Source organism: Trifolium pratense, linkage group LG5, assembly GCF_020283565.1.
Source record: "Trifolium pratense cultivar HEN17-A07 linkage group LG5, ARS_RC_1.1, whole genome shotgun sequence".
Classification (NCBI taxonomy): domain Eukaryota; kingdom Viridiplantae; phylum Streptophyta; class Magnoliopsida; order Fabales; family Fabaceae; genus Trifolium; species Trifolium pratense.
In genome coordinates, this window is record NC_060063.1 from 21,126,690 (window position 1) to 21,149,083 (window position 22,394).

General features: G+C 34.8%; 3 protein-coding genes across 3 annotated transcripts; all 3 read left to right on the plus strand.

The window, feature by feature from the left end:
* The first annotated feature begins 4,401 nt into the window (after positions 1-4,401).
* On the plus strand, positions 4,402-6,950 carry LOC123883977 (F-box/kelch-repeat protein At3g23880-like). The gene is made up of 2 exons (XM_045932946.1): positions 4,402-4,655; positions 5,515-6,950. Exon 2 carries the CDS (start codon positions 5,519-5,521, stop codon positions 6,752-6,754), a length of 1,236 nt encoding a protein of 411 aa, XP_045788902.1. The 5' UTR covers positions 4,402-4,655; positions 5,515-5,518; the 3' UTR covers positions 6,755-6,950.
* A 4,584-nt stretch (positions 6,951-11,534) lies between these two features.
* LOC123886230 (F-box/kelch-repeat protein At3g23880-like) lies at positions 11,535-13,783 on the plus strand. The gene is made up of 3 exons (XM_045935564.1): positions 11,535-11,875; positions 11,948-12,056; positions 13,073-13,783. The coding sequence occupies exons 1-3, from the start codon at positions 11,535-11,537 to the stop codon at positions 13,781-13,783; spliced, it is 1,161 nt and encodes a 386-aa protein (XP_045791520.1).
* A 3,966-nt stretch (positions 13,784-17,749) lies between these two features.
* LOC123886231 lies at positions 17,750-18,202 on the plus strand. Its single transcript, XM_045935565.1, has one exon. It carries the CDS (start codon positions 17,750-17,752, stop codon positions 18,200-18,202), a length of 453 nt encoding a protein of 150 aa, XP_045791521.1.
* Positions 18,203-22,394: the final 4,192 nt, after the last annotated feature.

Sequence of the window (22,394 nt, forward strand, 5' to 3'; positions counted from 1 at the left end):
AGGATCTAGTGCTTAGATTTAAGCACCACCTAAGGAAGCTGCAAACATGCAGTACGCACCAAAGAAGACCTTACCTAGCATTTCTGCTGAAGTGGCTGAAGTGGAGAAAAGTCATTTGATAGGCACACATGAGGGGAATAAGCAGGATGAGAAGCATGATTTGGAACGCCAATAAGCACAAGAGTGCCCCAAAAGTCCATCTAAGGATAATGGCGCAATTCCGGATGCTATTGACGGAGTTTTGGTCCAACATCCAACCTCCTTTAGTATGATGCTAAATAATGTTCAGGATGACATTGTTCTTGGAGATACTCATATTGATGATCCGGTGCTGCAACAAGTGACCACTAATGATGTGGCTGGTATTGTTAATCACGATTTGGACCAAGAAGCAGAGGAAACAAATGATAACTCCTCTAGCGTTCCAGAAACGCAGCCAGGGAAGCCCGTTGATACAGTAGTAGTTGAAAATTCTTTCATAGAGATTGCAGTATTGGAGGCTAATGACTTTGATGCCTCCGCTCGTGCTATACCCGATACAACGCAAAGGGTTGTGATATTGCCGGATGAGGAGTATGATGAGGTGGTTCAAGAAGACCTTCGAATAATTAAACAAGCTTGGGCCGCGATGGCAAATAAAGAGAAGCCTTTCACCCCTGTTGTTTCTCAAAGACAAAAGAAGAAAATAAAGCAATTGGCTTGGAGTGTTGGGCAGCCATATAACACTCGTTCTAGGGGTGACACATCTAATAGTTCCCAATAAAATGGGAGGGGGGTTTTTGCAAACCGAAAGCTCGAGTAATTTGTGAATTCCCTTTTTAGGGATGGCTATCTTGTACTACTTTATTTTATTTACTTTTGGGGTAAGGTATAGCCCTCATGTACATATTTTTTTTACTATTTTTATTATCTTAATATGAGATATAGGTATAGGATGTAAGTGTTTAGGTGTGTCAACTTCGTTGGAATATCTATTCAATCATTGATGCCTAGACGCTCTTAATTTATCAAAAAAGAAGAAACAATTTTTAATTATATATTTGGGTATTTTGGTAATTTAGTGATTATTAATTATATATTAATAGTAATTTAGGTATTTTTAATTATATATTTGGGTAATTTTGTGATTTTTAATTATATATTTAGGTATCCTTAAAAAAAATTATATATTTGAGTAATTCAGTGATTTTTAATTATATATTTGAGTAATTATATATTTGGATTTTTAATTATTATTAATTAATTATCTTATTTTTTAAAGACTTTTAAAATATAATCTTTGATTTTTTTTTAAAAAAAATTAATGACATGAAAATTTGTTGTTGTCCACATGAGCATGACACATAAACAAAAGTTTGACCAAATTGAGTTGGGAACTAAAACTCACAAAAAACTATAATAGGGGGATCAAAAAGTTGAATTTTAAAATAGAAGATCAAAAGTTCAGGATTTTCAAAATAGGAAAACCAAAACTGCATTAAAGTCAATAAAATATTGTATACAAACTTGTGCTATACATGGTTGGAATATATTGTAGAAGCCATTTGAACACTGCTGTAGAGAGAGAAAAAATGAAGAAATAAATGGAAAAAAATAACTACATTATTCCTCAATTAGTCTGTGATAGAAAATACGTAAATGTATATATATATTTACACCTTTCCCTACGATGGTGATGCAACGTAGACCATCCCCCTCTCTTATTTTTCTTCTTTTGCTTTTCTTCCTCTCCATCTCGTATGAAAATTCAACAACAAATGCATCTACACCGTGAAATCGGCGTATTGGTGTGCAGTGGAGTCTGGACAATGAAAAAATAGAGTTCCAAGTGATTGGATGCACATGTGAAAATTGAAAATTCAAAAACTACGGAGGCTATGACGAATATTCCATAGGATCCTTTTAGCCTAGACCCATGAAAAGATTGGTCCATCTTGAACCCATTAGTTTGAACCACTAATCAATTAAAGTACATGGTAGACTATCCACATATAAGTACTCCCCCTGCTTATCTTCTCTCTCCTTTTGAGCTTCTTCACACCAACAATGGTGGATCCTTGTTCACTCATTAATCATCATACCCAAAATAATCACTAAGCAATTGCCACCCCGTAATTTTTATGAAATCTCAAATAACAAAATTATTCACAACAAGAAACTATACTATTTTTCTCCCAAGTATTTTATTTTGCTTTGGGTACCAAAAAAAACTATGAACAATTGAATTTAGAGAAAAAAGAAAGAAGGCAGAAAGAAAGATTATGGTTTTTTTTTGTTTGCATACAAGAATCTAAAAATTTGTAGTTCTCATAGAAAAAAAAGTTAGGAAGCAATGAATCGGTTTCTAGTTATTTGTTGAAACAATGGATTTCCAATCTTAGTAATGGTTATCCACAGAGGCAGCGGTGTAGTCTTTGCACAGTGGTTTTAACATGGTAGATATTATTTAGATAGATTCTGGAAAAGAAGAAGATGAAAAAGATTGTATGTGGTGGATTTAAGAAATATCTTGCTATGATGTCACTGGATGGTCCAGTCCAGTGACATAGATAATCCATTTACACGGTTTGCTATCTAAAATACGAACTCTTTTTACCTCCAATTTTTGCTATTTATACACTCGCTTACATGACTTTATATATAGAGTTACAAATAAAACAGACTTCTAAATCATATTTTTTTTAAAAAAATTAATCGTAAATATTCTAAACAAATTTTAAATATTCTAAACTGAAATATAAATCTTAAATTTTAATATAATCTTATTTTAAATATAAATTAAATTTTTATAACATATAATATATACGTAACCTATATAATGATTTTTCTGTAAAAAAAAATTAAATTAAATTCAACGGTAAATATTACTACCTCCATCCTTAATTATAAGACACCGTTTGACAAAAATGCATTATTCATTTACCTTGCTTTGACTGTATTTTTTAATAATATATAGATGTAAATATTAGCATATAAGATCTTGTTTCCTACAAAAAAAAATATAAGATCTTGTTTGATTTGTCTCGACGAGTATTTTCAAAATATCAAGTTTTTATAATTTTTATTAATAAACAATTAAAAATATTAATGATCAAAATTATGCATTGACATATATGCAGTGATATAATTAACGACAGATGTAGGATAAAATTTATATGGTGAACTACAAATACTAATATTTAGTCAACAAAAAATATTAATGTGGACCCGTATAAAATCCAAGAGTTCGCACTTCGCAGAGTAAATTTTGTAAGACTATGTGCAATGGTGATGTTGAATGTATATTCAACTGCAAAATTGGTGTTGAAACCATTGCTGCTACCATGTTGAAACTGAGCTGGATGAAAGAGATGATGAAAGTATTCAACTCAGTTGAAACTGCCACGGGGGGACAGCTGGCACGTTTTAATTTGGCCTGCCTGGCGCGTGCGCAACACGCGCGGAAGATGCAACTGCGGAAATGTTTCACGCGGAGAGAGAAGATTCTTTGGATAAAAGGCAGCCACGTGGCTGCTGCTGATTGGTCCGGTGGATTTTTATGATTTTTATCCTTTGAACTCAATTATTTCATTGAAAATTAATTTTTTAATTTTTAATTTTTATACCAAAATTCGTGATTTTTTTTTCTCTACAAATAGAGACTTGGTTCATTTCATTTGGACACAGAAAAAAAAACCAAATTTTTCACTATCTTAATCTATTATTAACTTTCTAATTAGTCTTTCTTTTGAAGTTTTAATCTTTTTTTAGTTAAATGGATCCCGACAATTCTTCTAATTATCCCAACAATTCTCAAAATCCCAACAATTCTCAAAATCCCAACAATTATCAAAACTCCAACAATTATCAAAACCCCAACAATTATCAAAATCCCAACAATTAAAGATGAGTTTCGTATTTGTGTGTTGTTTCGTATTTTAAGTTAGTTTGCATCGTATTAATTATGTAACTTGTGTGTTGTATTGCATTTTAAGTTAATTTGTATCGTATTAATTACGTTATTTGTATGATGTATTGCATTTTAAATTAAGAAAATAAAAAAAAATATTTAAATAAATTTTGTTAAGTGTATTATTTTAATTTAATTTTAATCGATAATTATAATGTTATTTAATCATAAAAACAAAAATTAAAATTTAAATAAGAATATGAAATAGAAAGTGGTGGGGTAGAGAAAGTGGTGGGGTATGGTGTTGAATATAAAAACCATTGGAGAGGGTAAAAGTTGAATGTGTGTTGAATGATTAGGTGGAAGAAAGAGAAAATGATATGAAGTGAAAAAGTGGGTGTTGAATATTTTTTTGTGTTGAAACCATTGTTAATAGTCTAAGTACATCTGACTTTGATTATGCCTGGGCTGCCCTTCTTATATATTTTTTTATTATTATTTTTTTTAAATGAAAACAAAAACAGAAAAAGGAAGAGTTAGAATTTGCTTTCTCTTTCTCGATCCCTCTCTCTCAAAATCGCTGTTCGTTCCTCTCTCACCCACCGCCACCGGCCGCCGCTCTCAATCCCTCTCTCACTGCTCTCAATCTCTCTCCCTCACCTCGCCGTAACGCCGTTCAATCTTCCGCCGCAGCCGCACCACTGCTCAGCTCACCGCGCCGCACCACACCGCACCGCACTCACTCTTTCTCTTCGTCTCGTTTCAGGTAAGCAAACTAACATACTGCAATTAATTTTTAACAACCTAACCTTCTCAATCTAGAATCTTTGTTTGATGATTTGGTGTTGTTTTCAATTTTAAATTTATTAAGCTGTTTTGATTGTTAAGTGATTATATAAATAAGCTGTTTTGGTTATATAAATAAGTAGTTTTGGTTGGTTCTGCAATAGTGTTTTTGTTCTAAAATAGTGAGAATGAAGGGTTTTTGTTCTAAAAACTATTTGATTTCATGATGCCTCTTGTTGTAAACTAACTTGGTGATTTTCTACTTTGTGATATTATTGTCATCGTAACTGCAACTAAAACTTTGTTTAATTGTGGACATTTGTGTTGTGTTCACTTTGATGGATCAAAATCACCTTTGTTGATGAAGCACTTTCTTTCTTTTATAAGCTGATGACAAACCTTGTATTCTTGATCTCAGTTTGATCTTATACACAATATTAAATAAGAATAAGATAGTCTTGTGATATTTGTATTCAGTTTGAAATGTAGTCTCGTTGATCAGATATCAGTTTCTTTCTCACAGTTGTTTGTTATGGATTTCTTTCATTAGGGGAAATTACATTATATTATGTTGATTTCATAATTGACCAAGCCTTACAATAGGCATACTACAAGTGTATATTGTGAAGAATATTTTCTTTTGCATAAAAAGAGAAGTACTAATGTAATTTAAATATGTTTTTGAATTGCAGAAACAACTTTGTTTTTTAAATATTATTGTATCTAGAAATTTGGTTGATAAAATTCCCTCCAAAATTTTGCCTAGGCTCTCTAATATTACTGGAATCGCCACTGGTGGTAGCATCTAAACCACGTTCGTGTTTTGCTTTTGGATTCAGAGTAATGATGACGGCAGGTAGCAAAGGCGATGCTGAAAACAACGGCGCTTCGTACCAGTCACCGACGGTGGAAAAGCTAACACCGATCTCTTCCTCATCCACAACTCCAGACAATTCAATTGACGCGCCGTCTCTGCCCACTCTTCCGTTCGATCTGGTTACAAAAATCCTATGTTGGATCCCTGTGAAATTCCTCCTCCAACTCTGTTGCGTCTGCAAGTCATGGAATTATCTCATCTCCCAAGATTCCAAATTTCAAAAGAAGCACTTTCGATTGTCAACCACACTTCACGACCGCCTCCACCTCATCCTAACTCCTATGCCCTACTACTTTCGTAAGTTCATTCTATCTGATTTTTTAATGTCTTCTCTTTTCAACAACAACCTCTCCACTATTACTTCTAGGCAGATAAAGTACAGTGTCCTTTCTACTAGAAAACTTAGTTTTGGGGGAGTTTCCTCCTGTCACGGCATGTTCTGTTTTGGGATCGATGAATTGTCAGCTCTTTTTTTTAACCCTTCCATTAGAAAGTTTAAGTTATTGCCTCCTTTGGAAAACCCACCACAAAATCACTATGTACAAACCAATTATACCTTAATGTATCATCGTTTCACCAATAATTATAAGATTGTCGCTGTTTCTGTGGCTTCTTTTGCTAAGAGTAGACAACTTAATGTTCACAGTCATATACTTGGTACTAACTATTGGACAAGGATCCAAAGTGTCCCGTTTTATTGCCGTGTACGAGTGGGAATATCTGTCAATGACGACACCATTGATTGGTTGGTATATGATGTTGATAATTGTTTATGGCTCATTCTTTCGCTTGATTTAGAAAAGGATTCCTATCGAAAGCTTTTGCATCCTCTTTCTAACGACAAGTACGAATCTAACATGGTCTTCCAAGAGTTGAAGGGTTGCTTGTGCATCGTCTCCCAACGTCCCAGCCATTCTGATGTTTGGATTATGAAGGAATATGGAAATGAGCAGTCTTGGACTAAATTGTTTAGTGTTCCTAACATGACATATCTTGAGTTTTATGCATATGGCAGGATACTATATGTTTCGGAAGATGACCAAGTGCTGATGCAGTTTTTGACAAGGAAAAAATCTAGTTTGGTTATCTATGATTTTAGAAATGATACTTTTAACATTCCTAAAATTCAAAACATCAATGATGATCTGGTGATACCAAACATCTACGTTGAGAGTTTGATATCTCCTTTTTCTCAATACTAGGATGTAGATGTTGTGCTAAGTGACCTTGAGCTAGAGACTCAACTACAACATATATGTTAATTTATGATCTTGTTATTTATATGTATTTTATCCTTATTTTGGATACCGGTGATTTCATGGTTTATTATTGATGTATGGTGAACTTGATAAATTGTTGTTATTTTTATTCATTTGTTAATCATAGTTGTTGCTTCTATCATCGTTTGTTACATTTTACATCATTCACAATCAAGGTTATTATCCCTATAGTGGGATTATTAACCAGAGCACCAGAGGCAGCGGAGGTTGTGTTGCGTTGAGGTGTTGATATTTTCAGCAGTGTTGTTTTTGGAATGCCATATTTTAATGAATTGTTGAAATATAAAAAAGGACATGTTATTTAGACTACCTGTATAGCAATTTGGCTGGATTTTGGAATTGGAATGTCATAGAGGGAGTGTTCAACGAAGGGGATGAGCAGGAAATTCACAAAACTTAGGGCAATTGATGTGGAGGCGATACGCTCGTATGGAAATTCAGCAACAAATGCATCTACACCGTGAAATCGGCGTATTGGTGTGCAGTGGAGTCTGGACAATGAAAAAAATAGAGTTCCGAATGATTGGATGCACATGTGAAAATTGAAAATACCAGAGTACATTTTATTTGGAGAGGTTTGAGGGGAAACTTACCTATGCGAGTTAGACTACAAGGTAAGCAGTAGGTTGTTCGGATAGTTGTCTTCACTATCATAAAACAACCTTGAAAATGAATGACATTTATTTTTTAACGATTCTTTCATGTAAGTTCGTGTGTTTTTGGTTTCTATCCCTGTATCTTTTGGTTAATAGTCCTTCTAGAATAAGGCAAAATAATTGTGAATTTGTCTCTTAGTTAATTTAACACTTTTGGCGGCATCTTTCTACCTTTCCTTGATTTTTCTCTGTGGCTTAATGGTAGGTAAACCAAGCCCAAAACATTTTCTTCCTCACACAGGCTCAAGATTCCTTAGCAGAGAGCAAAACTACTAAACCCCTTAGCATCATGTACCCCATAAAATGAACTTTTTTACTATACAAACCCTTTAATGTTATGGTCTTTGTCTTTCTGAAAGTTTGCAGCATTACCTTCTGCCAATTACAGAGAATTACTGTGTGGGTTATTTCTTTCGCTGAATCGAATCTATAACTCTTCTAGTCCTTTTGTATGTAAGTGAATAAAGATCTCATAAAGTTACATCTTGAACTGAAACAAATGTCTCCACCAAATCAACCCCTACTAGAAAACATGGTGAAAGTTAAGTTCAGCTGTCTTGAAATTGGTTTGCGATACAAGGTAAGAAAAAGTACAGAGTTGCGACGAATATTCCATATACTAAATCCTAGTACACATAACATTGAGAGAGTGATTGCCAATAGAACATATTTTTGTTTGTCAGAAAATGGTCAATGAAGCTATTGACATTGTGTGCTGCAACTGCAAGTGCAATGCAAATAGACTTTAAGAAGTTAACAATGATAGGTACGTACTTATCATCTACCCTTAAATGTAATACCTATGAAATTAATCCATTTTCAATAGATCCTTTACAAGAGTTGTGGCGATGAATTTGATGGTAGAGAAGACTCTCAAATTCAATTTTTTCTTGTTCTCTTTTTCTCATAGCTTACATGACTGACTTTATATATAGATCTACAAATAAAACATACTTCTAAATTATATTTGTAAAAAACAAATTAATCCTAAATATTCTAAACAAATTTTAAATATTCTAAACGGAAATATAAATCTTAATTTATTTATTTTTTTTACTAAAAGTAACTTTCATTCATTCAAATTTGTAAAATACATCAATCAAAATCATTATATATTCAATCTCGCTAAAACTAATAAGGATGATTTTGCAAACAAGCTCACAACATCCGAGTTAATACATTTAGCGTTTCTAATTAACTGTCCATTTTGTGTTTTTAAGAGTACGATTTGTCAATTATACCTTTTGTCAATTCTCTTATCTTTTTCAATAAAACTAATTAATGTTATATATTTGGAAAACTAAAGTTTTTATTTTTATTTTTATTTTTTTGGTACATAACATATTAAATTTTTGTTTTTGTTTTGATACATAATATATTAAATATATTGGAAAGAGTGAAAAAAATAGGATTTTATTGGTGAATTAAAACGAGGGTATAATAGGAAGATAAAGTGCAAAAATACACTTTATTAATTTGGTGTTATTATTCTAACTGGACACTAAAAAAAATAGGAGGGAGTAGCATAAAACGGCCTAATGACAAAACATAAATTTGATTTTACAAAATTCAAATGTCCGTAATAGTCATGCATCTGGATATGCAACGTTGAAGACGCTAAAGTCATTTAATCCGTACTGAATTTGAAACAAAGCAAATCTGTAAATCTTAAAAACAAACAAACACCATACCAAGACGAATATCAAAACAAACAACTCGAGGAGAATAAAACAACACCGGACGAATAAACCACGAAGAAGAAAACTCAAACGAAACTTAAAAATATGTGAAAATCAATTATTTAAATAAAAACAAATAAAAAACAATCGAGACATGAAACAAATTCAAATTTTAAATAAAAATAAATCTTAAATTTCAATATGATCTTATTTGAAATATAAATTTAACCTATATATTTTACAATAAGACACAAATTGATTTTAGATTTTTATAAAATATAATATATATGTAACCTATATGATATAAAAAATTTCTGTAAAAAAAGAGTAATTTAAATTCAATGATAAATAGTATAAAATTTAAACAAAGGCTAACATATGCCCTTAATGACACATGATAAATAACTCAAAGTAGAAATATTTTTCTCATAACTTGTGTATTCATTTTTTAAGGGGAAAATACATTGACCTCCCTCAAGTTTTCACTAAATAACACAAACACCCCCTCTAATTATGAAAAAACACTCACCTCCCCTTAAGTTAACACCATTAGCACGGTTAATGAGAAAAACACAATCCTACACTGTGTCAGAGCTAGGGATGTCAATGGATATCCATGGATGCGGATAGTATGATATCCGTATCCACTCCGTTGGATAAATATGATATCCGTGTCCGCTCCATATCCGTGTGGGTATCCGTTAAGCGGGTAATCCACAGATTTTGAGATATCCGTGAATATTTACAGATATCCATGGATGAAATGACAAATTAGAATTTTTTTATCGTAAATGAAAAGTTATAAGAAGATGATGAAAAATTTTACTTCAAAAGATGAAAAAATAACATGAAAAGTTTTCTCTATTGAATATGAAGAGAAAACATAAAAATATGAGAAGACTATTTTTTTTAATATGATAAAAATACTACAGTTTATATTTAAATAGGGACATTTAAGTAGTTTTACTAATTTATTAGCGGGTATGGATATCCGCGGGTACGGATAGTATTAAACCCGCATCCGTATCCATTAAATACGGATAATTGAAATATCCATTTATTTTATCCGCGGATATCCATTAAACTATCCGCTCCGTGCTCGTGGCGGATTTTATCCACAGATATCCGCGGGTACGGATATTTTTGCCATCCCTAGTCGGAGCAAATCTTAGAATTGTGTCTTCCCTTTTGCATTTTGCCCATAAATTATTTGAACCAAATTCTAATATCAATAATTTTTGCCTTTAATTTCTTCACATTTTTGTTGTGTCTGTACCATTTGAAAAGAAACTACGGGGCAGTTTATGTAGCTGCTTGATACTCCCTCCGGTCCTTTTTATAAGGAACACTTAGGGCAAAAAAATTTGGTCCTTTTTATAAGAAACTTTGACCAATTTTCAAATGTTTTAAATGTTCAATTTCACTTATGCCCTTATTTATTATGAGAGGGAATTTAAAAATAAGTAAGTTAGTTGAATAAAGAGTAATTAAATAAGGGTATACATGGAATAAATTAAAATTTATAAGAGTATTAAATGAAAATAACTATGTTAAATGTGTTTCATTGGTCTGTGTGATTTTTTCAAAGTGTTCCTTATAATAAGGACCGGAGGGAGTATTAGTTTTGAACAAGATCTATGATATTGCCCTTTGAGTATTATTGATACAGGTGCTGCTGCAATTTTTTAGCACCACAAATAGCTTCATGTTTGTAATTTGTTGTCAAGCCAACAACTTGGCTTAAAATGCATCCCAAGATCCGCATGAATACAAATTTCAGATTGCACATCTAATAGTTTAAACATAGGAAAATAACGAGAAACAAAATGGAAGGGAAGTGGAAGGAAACTTAGTGGTTGGAAGAAAGGGAATGAAAGAATCGATCTATCTATTTCATATTTGGAAGTTGAATAACCTATTTTAACGGAGGCAAACGGTGTTAAATCAGTAGGGGAGGTTATTGTTTAGGTTAAAATTAAGTAGGGGAGGTTAGTGTCTTGTTACAAAATAAAGGGGGTGTAAGTGACATTTTAATGAACCTTAGAGGAGGTTAGTGTAATTTGCCCTTTTTTAAAAAGTCAAATTATCACACATTCCAATGAAACAATTCTACTTTTAGTTAACATACCCTAGAACACAACAACAATATTGTTGAAACTTATTAAATGGTGCAATATTACTCAAATATTCTCTATCAAAATAAATATTACTCAAATATATTAATGTGAACTATTATAAAATCCAAGAATAGATTTTGCAAGTACATCCAACTCTGACTAAACTTCCCCAATCTAAACTAGAAAGAGGTTAGTGGTAGCACGATCTGATTCGTTCGTGTTTTCCTTTCCTTTTGGATTCAGAGTAATGATGACGGCAGGTAGAAAAGGCGATGGCGAAAATAACGGCGGTTCTTACCAGTCAGCGACGGAGGAAAAGATAACACCGATCTCTTCCTCATCCACAACTCCACACAATTCAATTGACGCGCCGTCTCTACCCACTCTTCCATTCGATCTGGTTACAGAAATCCTAAGTTGGGTCCCTGTAAAATTCCTCCTCCAATTCTGTTGCGTCTGCAAGTCATGGAATTATCTCATCTCCCAAGATTCCAAATTTCATAAGAAGCAATTTCGATTGTCAACCACACTTCACGACCGCCTCCACCTCATCCTAACTCCTGTGCCCTACTACTTTCGTAAGTTCCTTCTATCTAATTTTTTAATGTCTTCTCTTTTCAACAACAATCTCTCCACTATTACTTCTACGCAGATAAAGTACACTCTCCTTTCTACTAAAAAACTTAGTTTTGGGGGAGTTTCCTCCCGTGACGGCATCTTCTGTTTTGGGATTGATGCATTGTCAGCTCTTGTTTTTAACCCTTCCATTAGGGTCTGTTTGGTTCGGGGGTTTTGGAGGGGAGGGGAGGGGAGGTGAGGGGATATTTTAAATTAATTGTGTTTGGTTCAATTTTTAGGAGGGGAGGGGAGGTGAGAGGAGGTGAGCAAAATACCTCCAAATCCCAATTTTTGCTTCCCTCCAAATTGGGGGGATTTGGAGGGAAGGGGAGGGAAGGAGAAATATATCATTACCATTTTAATTATTTTGACATAATTGTCCTCATAATTATTTTAAAATGCCAAAATTATCCATTTTTTAGTTCTAATTTTTTTTCCAAACTTTTTTTTTATTGTTACGCATGTCTTTTTATATTCATAAACGGTTGTGCTAATTTTTTTTGTATTACATTGTTATCTTGTAAAGTTCATATAATTTTTTGAATCAACGTTGTTATTTTTTTTTATAGAAAATCAACGTGGTTACTTACTTTTTACCTGCATCATATTAGTTAGTATTTATATGCACTATTATATTTTTTAAAATATCATTAAGTTTGTTACGTTATAACTTATAATATACAAGAGTTTTTTTTTTTTTTTTTTACAATATTAGTATTAGTACAAGATCTTTATACTTATAAATAAATATTACTATTTTGTACAATATTAGTATCAGTACAAGGTTTTTTTTGTTAATAATTATCAAAAAATTCTTTTAAATATATTTATAGGTAATTTAAACTTATAAATATTATTTTTGGGTTAGATCAATCATAAAAATTGAGAAAATATTGTGGATATATAGGTTAATTCGCACCAAGTAGCTATAAAATTGTCAGACTACATGAAAATTATAAGGATAAAAAAGTAAATTAGTTTTAAAATCTCTCCCCTCCCCCTCTTGAACCAAACATATATCTAATTAAAATCCCTCACCTCCCCTCCCCTTCCTTCTTTTGAACCAAACATATGTGTAAGTACAAATTTCACCTCCCCTCCCCTCCCCTCACCTCCCTTCCCCTTCATTAAAATACCTCCCCTCCCCTCCCCCTATGTTGAACCAAACAGACCCTTAAAAAGTTTAAGTTATTGCCTCCTTTGGAAAACCCACCACAAAATCACTATATACAAACCAGGTATACCTTAATGTATCATCTTTTCACCGATAATTATAAGATTGTCGCTGTTTCTTTGACCGAGAATAGACAACTTAATGTTCACAGTCATATGCTTGGTACCGATTATTGGACAAGGATGCGAAGTGTTCCATTTTATTGCCGCCTACGGATGGGAATATGTGTCAATGACGACACCGTTGATTGGTTGGTATATGATGTTGATAATTGTTTATGGCATATTCTTTCACTTGACTTGGAAAAAGATTCCTATCGGAAGCTTTTACATCCTCTATCTAAGGAGCCATACCACTCTAACATGGCCTTCCAAGAGTTGAAGGGTTGCTTGTGCATCGTCTCTCAACGTCCCAACTATTCTGATGTTTGGATTATGAAGGAACACGGAAATGAGCAGTCTTGGACTAAATTGTTAAGTGTTCCTTACATGACAGATCCCGAGTTTCATGGATATCGCAGGGCAATGTATGTTTCAGAAGATGACCAAGTGCTGATGCAGTTTTTGAAGAAGAAGAAATCTAGTTTGGTTATCTATGATTTTAGAAATGATACTTTTAACATTCCTAAAATTCAAAACATCAATGATGGTCTGGTGATACCAAACATCTACGTTGAGAGTTTGATATCTCCTTTTTCTCAATATTAGGATTTAGATGTTGTGCTAAGTGACCTTGAGCTAGAGACTCAACTACAACGTATAAGTTAATTTATGGTCTTGTTATTTATATGTATTTTATCCTTATTTTGGATACCGGTGATTTCATGGTTTATTATTGATGTATGGTCAACTTGATAAATTGCTATGTTATTTTTATTCATTTGTTAATTAGAGTTGTTGCTTCTATCATCGTTCATTACATTTTACATCATTCACAATCACGTATTAATCATCATCATAATTGATTCAAATTTTGCACCATATATTTGGGAGATCTATGAGAGACAATGAGGTGGTCACATTGAGTATTTAGTAATTATAAATCTAATGTTCGATGCACCAAAGTTAAAGATTACTGCCATATAAAAATGATATGTAGTCCATTTTCTCAGGTATTGTATGTTAATTTTTTGCACTTGTCGTCACTCGTAAATAGCAAAGACTTGAAGATAGAAATAAGGTGGTTTGCTTTTGGATATGCAAACACTTCTCAAATAAGAGGTTAGCTTCTGGAGATATGTTGCGTTGCGGTGTTGATATTGGCAGCGGAGGAGGTTGTGTTGCGTTGAGGTGTTGATATTGGCAGCAGTGTTGTTTTTGGAATGCCATATTTTAATGAATTGTTTTAATATGTTATTTAGACTACCTGTATAGCAATTTGGCTGGATTTTGGAATTGGAATGTCATAGAGGTAGTGTTGAATGAAGGGGATGAGCAGGAAGTTCACAATCTTATTACGGCAATTGATGTGGAGGAGGAGGATAGGCTCTATGGAAATTCAACAACAAATCCATCTACACCGTGAAATCGGCGTATTGGTGTGTAGTGGAGTCTGCACAATGAAAAAATATTCCGAGTGATTGGATGCACATGTGAAAATTGAAAATTCAAAAACTACAGAGGCTATGACGAATATTCCATATACTGAATGGTACATAAACATTACATAGAGATAGAAGAGTGATTGATACCCCACTTAATAACATGAAGAGTCCTACTTTTCGCACCCCCTGAGTACACTCAAACACCCCCTGAAATGACCATTGTACCCCTCTCGCCCTATTGAGGGCGAGCAACCACACACCCTCAATAGGGCAAGCGTTATAAAGGTGACTGACCCTTCAGAGTCACCACCCCCCATATCAGACACTCGCTCGCTACTAATGAGGCGAGAACTTAAAAAATGGTTCGCCCTGTGTGTGGCGAGCGGGTCTTATATATAAGACCCCCACCTTCTTCCCCTATTTCTGCAGAAGTTACAAAAAATCAAAAAAACAAACAAACCCTCCAAAAATCGCCCTTGACGAAAACACCGGTCAAATCGCTTGATTCTTGCTCGTTTGCCGTCGAAAACATCAAAGGATTGAAGATTAACACAAGGTACTGTAGGGATTTAAGAGGAGTTTTTCAAAATTTTAATCCTCTTAGCGGAACAATCCCGATGAACGGATCTTGATTAAACCATTAATCACAAATCAACGAACACAAAACCACAAGTTTATGTGTTTACCTCTTGAAGTGCAGAACCTTTGAAGTAGAAACTATTTCTGATCACGAGCAAAGCAAGGTAGCGATGCATCTACTCAGTCCACACGAACAGAACTTCTCCGATGACCGGTGCTAGCCAATTCCACCAGAGATTCAGAGAGAACAGGGTTTAGAGAGCGGCGGCTAGGTTTCTAAAATTTAGGACTAACTCTTAGGTTAAAATTCAGCACATAAGTGTATTCTTTTTATAGACTTATTTGAGTATCCACCGTACCTTACGGTGTGCTGTATTTTACTTAAGTGCACCATACTTTACGGTGTGCCGCGCTTCTCTAATTAAATAATAAGTCATACTTAATTATTTAATTACTAATAAGTCCTACTTATTATTTTATAAATAAGTCTTACTTATTTATTTCTCTCATCTATCTGTCCTTTGTGTGTGACCCTATAGGTTCTCGTAACGTTGGCAATAATATTAAATCACATATTTAATATTATAAACAGTGAGCGGTATCTAGCAACACATCACTGCTACCCAAGTGACGAGAATGTCATGTGATCTGACGAAACCTTTCCATGATAACGATCGTGTGTATAATTACCCCTTTGCCCTTATATCTATATTGAACACAAGGCATAGATCATGTCATCCTTGTATGGTTCAATATCTTATTTCTTGATCCCAGAATATACTGAGTAACGAATAAGCTCAATATCTCATATTGACTTAGTTCGGCGTGGCCACGCATTTTATCAGTCATATTCCATCAAGAGGCCCGTAGATATTACTCCTGTTATACATGAGGGGCAAATTCCATCTAGGTCACTCATGTCCCTCAGCATGATTTGTGGAGTACCCATCAACCGACTTTATAGTCATCCTGTTACGGACAATGTTTGAACGGCAACTAAGTACTCTACTCCACATCTAGGGTCCATAGTGGTTTCAGGTCGAAGGGTGGTATACACCATTATCACTATGAGAATAACTTATGACATTTTTCATAACACACTATGTAGTATTCTCATGGTGGGTCAATCCAATATAAATATTACTCCTAATATTTATATCTATGTGAAGACTTGATATCTTATATCCATGACACGTGAGATGAGGTCATCAGTCTACTCACATAATAGTCTCTATGTTTTACTGTTATCCCACATCACAGTAAAACTTGACTACGGATACTTTAAGAATAATGTCCTTATGTTTAATGGAGTCTCACTATTAAGTCACACTTAATGTTCCATTAATCAGACTAGCTATTCTAGGGACTTTATTAGTTTGAAACAAACATAATAAAGAAATGCCTTATTATATATATTAAATATATAAATCAAAGTCATGATACAAAAGAAGATTCTATCAAAACAGATTGGCTTTTAGGGCTTACTCCAACAGGTACGACCACATTTTGACGTTTCATGCAAATTCTTTCGATTTTTTTTTTTTTAGTTTACGCTGCTATAGTTCGCCCGTTGTGGGGCGAGCTTTTTTGATTCCGTTCGACTTAGGTGAGGCGAGCGGCATGAATTTGGTCGCCGTATGTGAGGCGAGCCTTCTGGATCTGTTTGACTGAGTTTGATTTTGCCTTGACTGTTTTGCTTTTGTTTGTGGTTTTAGGGTTTATAAATGAAGCGAAAGACTGTTGCTGAGGGTGGTAAGGGAGACAAGAGCGATGAAGTAGCTAAAAGTAGTCGGCCGAATAAGGTCACGGCATCGGCGAGGAGGAAAAACGCCGAGGAACATCCTCCTAAGAGAAGGAATACGAAGAAGGCGGGTGAGGGTGGTTCATCTTCTACTGCTGGTGCTGATGATGTTGATGTTGATGTGGAGGATGCAGGTGTTGAGGGTGAGGAGTTGATACGTGACCTGGAGGCGGAGGATGACTGCTTCGGGATCCACTACTAGTAGTCAGCAGCATCCAGAAGAGCAGCCAGAGCAGCAGGAACAGCAGCAGGAGCAGTAGTGTTACATTATACTGTTGTATATATATGTTTTTGTGAACATTTGATCATGGTGTTTTAATTTCCCGGATAATGTATTTTGTGAACATGATGTTTATGTAAATATGTATTTCATATGCTTGCCTTTTGATGCTTGTTTATTTCAATATTTGAAATGTTGTTGGTTGTGAATTTTTGATTAGATTTGATACGAAACAGGAAAGTCCAAAATTGGATAGATGTGTATAAACATGGGCATCATTCTGGCCCTCAGACCTGCTATATCTCGCCATGTGTGAGGCGAGCAAGTCATAGTTCGCCATAGGTAGGGCGATCAACCCTGCTTGTTCGCCATATGTGAGGCGAACCAACTAACAGTTCGCTACGTACAAGGCGAGCGTTATGAAATTGAGTGGCCACTATTGACACAGACATGTGTGTGGTCTAAAATTGGTGGGAAGGTGTATAAATATGGGTATTTGGATCAGTAGCAACTCAAACCAAAAAAAAAATATGGAGAGTGTAGAATATCAACCAAACACCCGCCTAGCCGCAGTCTACTTCAACGGCGGAAACGCGAATCTGTTTCGAATTCACGAACAAGTTTCACTCAGTGATCTGAAGCAGCAGCTGACTCAAATCAACCGACGTCTCAACTTCCGAGATCCAAGAATGGTAACTGATGTCGAGTACCGTCGTCCGTCGGGGATTTCAAACAACGGAACAATGTTGTTCACACACGTCAAACTTCATAACAACGACGATGTGAGAACAATGTTCTCTGTTTTCTCAGAGTACAGGAGTTATGTACCGATCGAGCTGGACACGGAGTTGGTTAGATCTGTCGAAAATATATTGTCCTGCATGATCCGTCCGACCCGTCCGAGGACCTACGACGAAATCGCAGCTCTCATGGTACGACCCGAAGAGGACGAAGTCTACGCAGTTAATTTATCTGATCCTTAGTTTACGTTATTTAACTGTTTTTTTAATTAATGTCTTGTTAATTTAATGTTAATGATAAGTTAATTTTAATTAATGTTGTTTTATTCAATTAATTTTGTTCTCTTTTGTTATTAGTTACGTAAGCTCGCCATACACAGAGCGAAATAAATAACAGTTCGCTGTATGTATGGCGAAATATTTAACAGTTCGCCACACATACAGCGAAATATATCAGTAACAGAATAGAAAATTACAGAAAATTGCAGAGGAAGAGAAATTTCATTTCATTAGACAAAAAAAGTACATTACAAATGAAGAGGAAACGTGTGTATGATATTGACAGGAAATCTTGATAAAGAGAAGAAACCCTAATTGCTAGAGTCTTCATTTCCCCGAGTTTGGCGTTAGACAAAAAAAAGTACGTTAAAATAAAACTAATAAATCTAACACCAAAATACATTGTCATGCCTCAATGTCCCATGACAACTCGGGTTTGTTTCGCCTAGTCATAACATTTTTAATTTGGACGCAAAAAGTCCACCGTCGACTACCATAACATTTCAATTAGTGATAAAACAACACCGATAAAAATGTTATGATTAGGCGACGACGGATTATGCCGCCGTTTACACATAACTGTAACTAAAACAACAACTAAAACAAAGGAAAAAAATTTGACAGAAAAAGAATGAAGAAGAAGGGAAAGAAGAGAGTGGTGTGAAATTTTTTCACACAAAGCCTTGCCATTTATAGCATTTCTGCTCCATTGTGATTGGTCGGTGCTATGTCACAGCCTCCCTCATGTCCAATCACGTTGTGCCACGTGGCACAATGTTTGACTGAGTGGGGGGTGTTTTTTACCACCGACACCGCTCGCTACACCCAGGGCGAGCAACCACCGTCCATTTACTCGCCATATACCTGGCGAACGGTGTTTTCAGCAATTCTTCATTTTTTAACGCTCGCCCCACACATAGCGAGAGGGGTATAATGGGATTTCCAGGGGGTGACTGAGTGTCTCGGGGGGTGCGAAAAGTAGATCTCTAACATGAAATAGTAAAGGGAAGTTGAATCAGGATGTCAAAATTGTGAAAGTTCAAGGCAGGAAAAAATGATTGAGAATTTTGAAGCCCAAGATTATATGTGAAAGTTCCAATAGGATTTTGAGATCTATTTTTTGCGCCCTCTAGAATTCCTCATGCACCCCCTTGAATTACCATAATAACCTTCTCGCTATTTAGAAAGCGAACTCTTTATTTCATGTTTTTCTTTCATTCATGAGGGCACAAACGTTGAGTTTGAGTATAAAATAGTGTCACTCGCTACTTAGAGTGCAAACTGAAACAAAGTTCGCTACTTAGAAAGTGAACTAAAACACAGTTGGCTAGTTAGACTTAGAGAGCGAACTTAGTTTACACTTTTACACTTTAACTAATGAACCTTATGAAAATGTGGCCACTATCTTATATCATATTTTAATTTGGCACAGGAGCAGTTGTGACATTATCGATCAATCACACACACTGTAAATATAACTATACTAAATTGTTACTTTATTTGATATGATCAAGTTTACATTTATCCTCACAATAGACATGTATCAAAGATACAAGAGTTGATAAGTTTGACAGAAAATATGAATTATGTGAATGAATGGTTCACACTTTAATTTGCGAATTGTGTTTTATTCAAAGTTATTTCACGGGAGATGAGAGAAGGGTGAAGAGGACAAAAAAATTTGATTTTTATAAGATTCGCATCCTAGAATGCGAACTCAGTTTGCAGTTTGCGGGAATGGATCCTCTCCGGTGGGTTTTGTAACGACCCATTTTTCGTATTCGTATATTTTATTAAATGTATTTTATTTATTAATTGGCTTTTATTATTTTAGTGAGCGACGAATAATTATTCAGCCGAGCGTAAGTTATTAGACGCGAGAACACTCGTTTTGGGCTTATGGGCGTGAGAGGCAATGGGCCTAAGCCATTTGGGCTTGGTTCATGATAATGGGAAGTAGTATAAGTAGCAAGTCAAACATATGAATAGTTTCACAATTCATTTCTTTGAGTTTTGAGTGAGTAGAGCAAGAGCAAAACCATAGAGCAAGGGCTAGGGTTTGATCAAGAGAGAAAGTTTGAGCAAGAGAAGGCTTGGATCATCATCTTTGTTTAAGGTAAGAGATTAGAATTCATGATTCTTGAGTGATAAGGAGAGGGGAGATTGTCTATGTCTCCGTTCCCGAACTCTCCCACTCAATTTCTTTTAGATTTTTGACTAAGCTTTTGTATGTGAGTGTGATGTTCTTCATCATCACTTTGTATGTGTTAATCACTAGTTTGATTCCATGAAAAATATGTATGTGTTTGGATCATGTTGGAAAAATTATGAAGATTGCTTAGGATCTAAGAAATTGGCATGATTTTGATTATTTGAGGTATTTGGATGTTTGGAAGGGATGATTAATGTTCCTTGATACCATATATGTTTGAAATGGCTGTTTATATGAATTTTATAACATGTTTGGATGAATTTTTGAGCTGAATCAATGTTAAACCGCCTTAGATAGCTCAAGAACAGATATTTTCCTTCTGGTGTAGTTTCGCTTAGCGAACAGGAGTTCGCTACAGCGAATAAGCTCGCTACAAGTTCGCTACCTGTTCGCCATGTACCTGTAATCCTCTGATGTAGTTCGCTACAGCGAACTGAGATTCGCTTAGCGAATAAGTTCGCTACCTGTTCGCTATGGATTCGCTTAGCGAACAGTACTGAACCTGCAACTTTTGTTAATGGTTGTAAGTGTATTTAGGCACTTGTATCATGGTTTAAGGGTATCCTTACATGATTGTTGATACATGTTGATACTGTTAATGCTTATTGTTAATCGTTATATGATTGATAAACGTGTATGCAATAAGTTGTAGCTTAAGTGAGCAATGTTATGTTTTGGCATTAATTTGCAATGTTAAGTGAATGTGTTAGGATTATGTTCCCGCATTCATAAAAGAGTAGCTTCGAGCTAGAGAATATCATATGGTTGATATGTGTATACATACATGCATTCATGATTGTATGTGAACATTGGAAACTGGGTTCCAATAACGAAAATGGATTATGTGTCCATAATGAAGCCGAGGATCGGATTAGATGAATCCATGAGTCCAGAGCTGCTATCCAACAGGATATAAAACTGTGTTGGCTTATCCAAGGGAGATAAGATGGTTCGGTAAGTTCCGACATATCCAGCATGATATAAAACTGTTCTTGGTCCACCGTTGGTGAGACATCTTGGTACCACATGCATTTAGTTATGTCTAGGGATGGCATGACAGTGAATTAATTGGCATTAGATACCTTAGGGTAAATGCGCATATATTTGGTAAATGTATGTGACATTAGTTGGTTGAAATGTGTTGAACCTTATTAATTGATAATCGTTTAGTGCGATGTTTTGGCGTGAGTTAGAATATGTATGATGTAGTTCGAAAGTGTAAGACCTTTCTTATGCTCGTATGATATGCGATTATGTTTTCTAACTCTCTGCTTTGTGTTATTTGCTGGACCTTTGGGGGTTCAGATATTCAGGCTGAGGATTGTGCCGACGTTTAGACTGCTGTTCTAGCGTGGTGTTGAAGTACCTTTTGGTGAGGAGGCTTAGCATAGATTACTCCTCTTAGTACTAGCTTTTGACTAGAGTTTGTAAATAGTAAATGCTCTGGTAATGTAACATCGAGTCGGGGATTACGCTTGGATTTCATCGTATATCGGTGTTACCTTTTGATATGCTAGTTATTGTATAAGTGACATCCTTAGGGATGAATATGGCTTATGTATATATATATGTATATATATGCATGCTTTGTTAGTTTGAATCCGCTGTTGCTTTTCATGTTAAATTTTCATGACGCTCTGTGTGTGTGCTTGCGTTTTAATTACCGCGTGGCACTCTGCCTTTACACTTGTTAAAAAGTTTTTAAAATTACGTTTTTAAGGGTAGTATGGGTTAGGGTGTTACAGGTTTTCCACTGGATTCTCTCAAGTGTTGATCAAAACCATTAAACTTCATCTCTCTCATCAACTTTTTTCTTTTTCAATTTTGTTTGATGGATGTGATGTCACTGGATGGTCCAGTGGCCGTAGATAATCCATTCCCGTAGTTTGCGATCTAAAAAGTGAACTCGTTTTTCCTCCAATTTTTGCTATTTATACACTTGCT

Excerpts from the sequence above, each read along its gene's own strand:
- LOC123883977 (XM_045932946.1), top strand. The coding sequence starts at position 5,519 with ATGATGACGGCAGGTAGCAAAGGCGATGCTGAAAACAACGGCGCTTCG.
- LOC123886230 (XM_045935564.1), top strand. The coding sequence starts at position 11,535 with ATGACGGCAGGTAGAAAAGGCGATGGCGAAAATAACGGCGGTTCTTAC. Across the intron at positions 11,876-11,947 it reads TACTTTCGTAAGTTCCTTCT|TCTCCTTTCTACTAAAAAAC; the intron begins ATCTAATTTTTT and ends GATAAAGTACAC. Across the intron at positions 12,057-13,072 it reads TTTTTAACCCTTCCATTAGG|ACCCTTAAAAAGTTTAAGTT; the intron begins GTCTGTTTGGTT and ends TGAACCAAACAG.
- LOC123886231 (XM_045935565.1), top strand. The coding sequence starts at position 17,750 with ATGGAGAGTGTAGAATATCAACCAAACACCCGCCTAGCCGCAGTCTAC.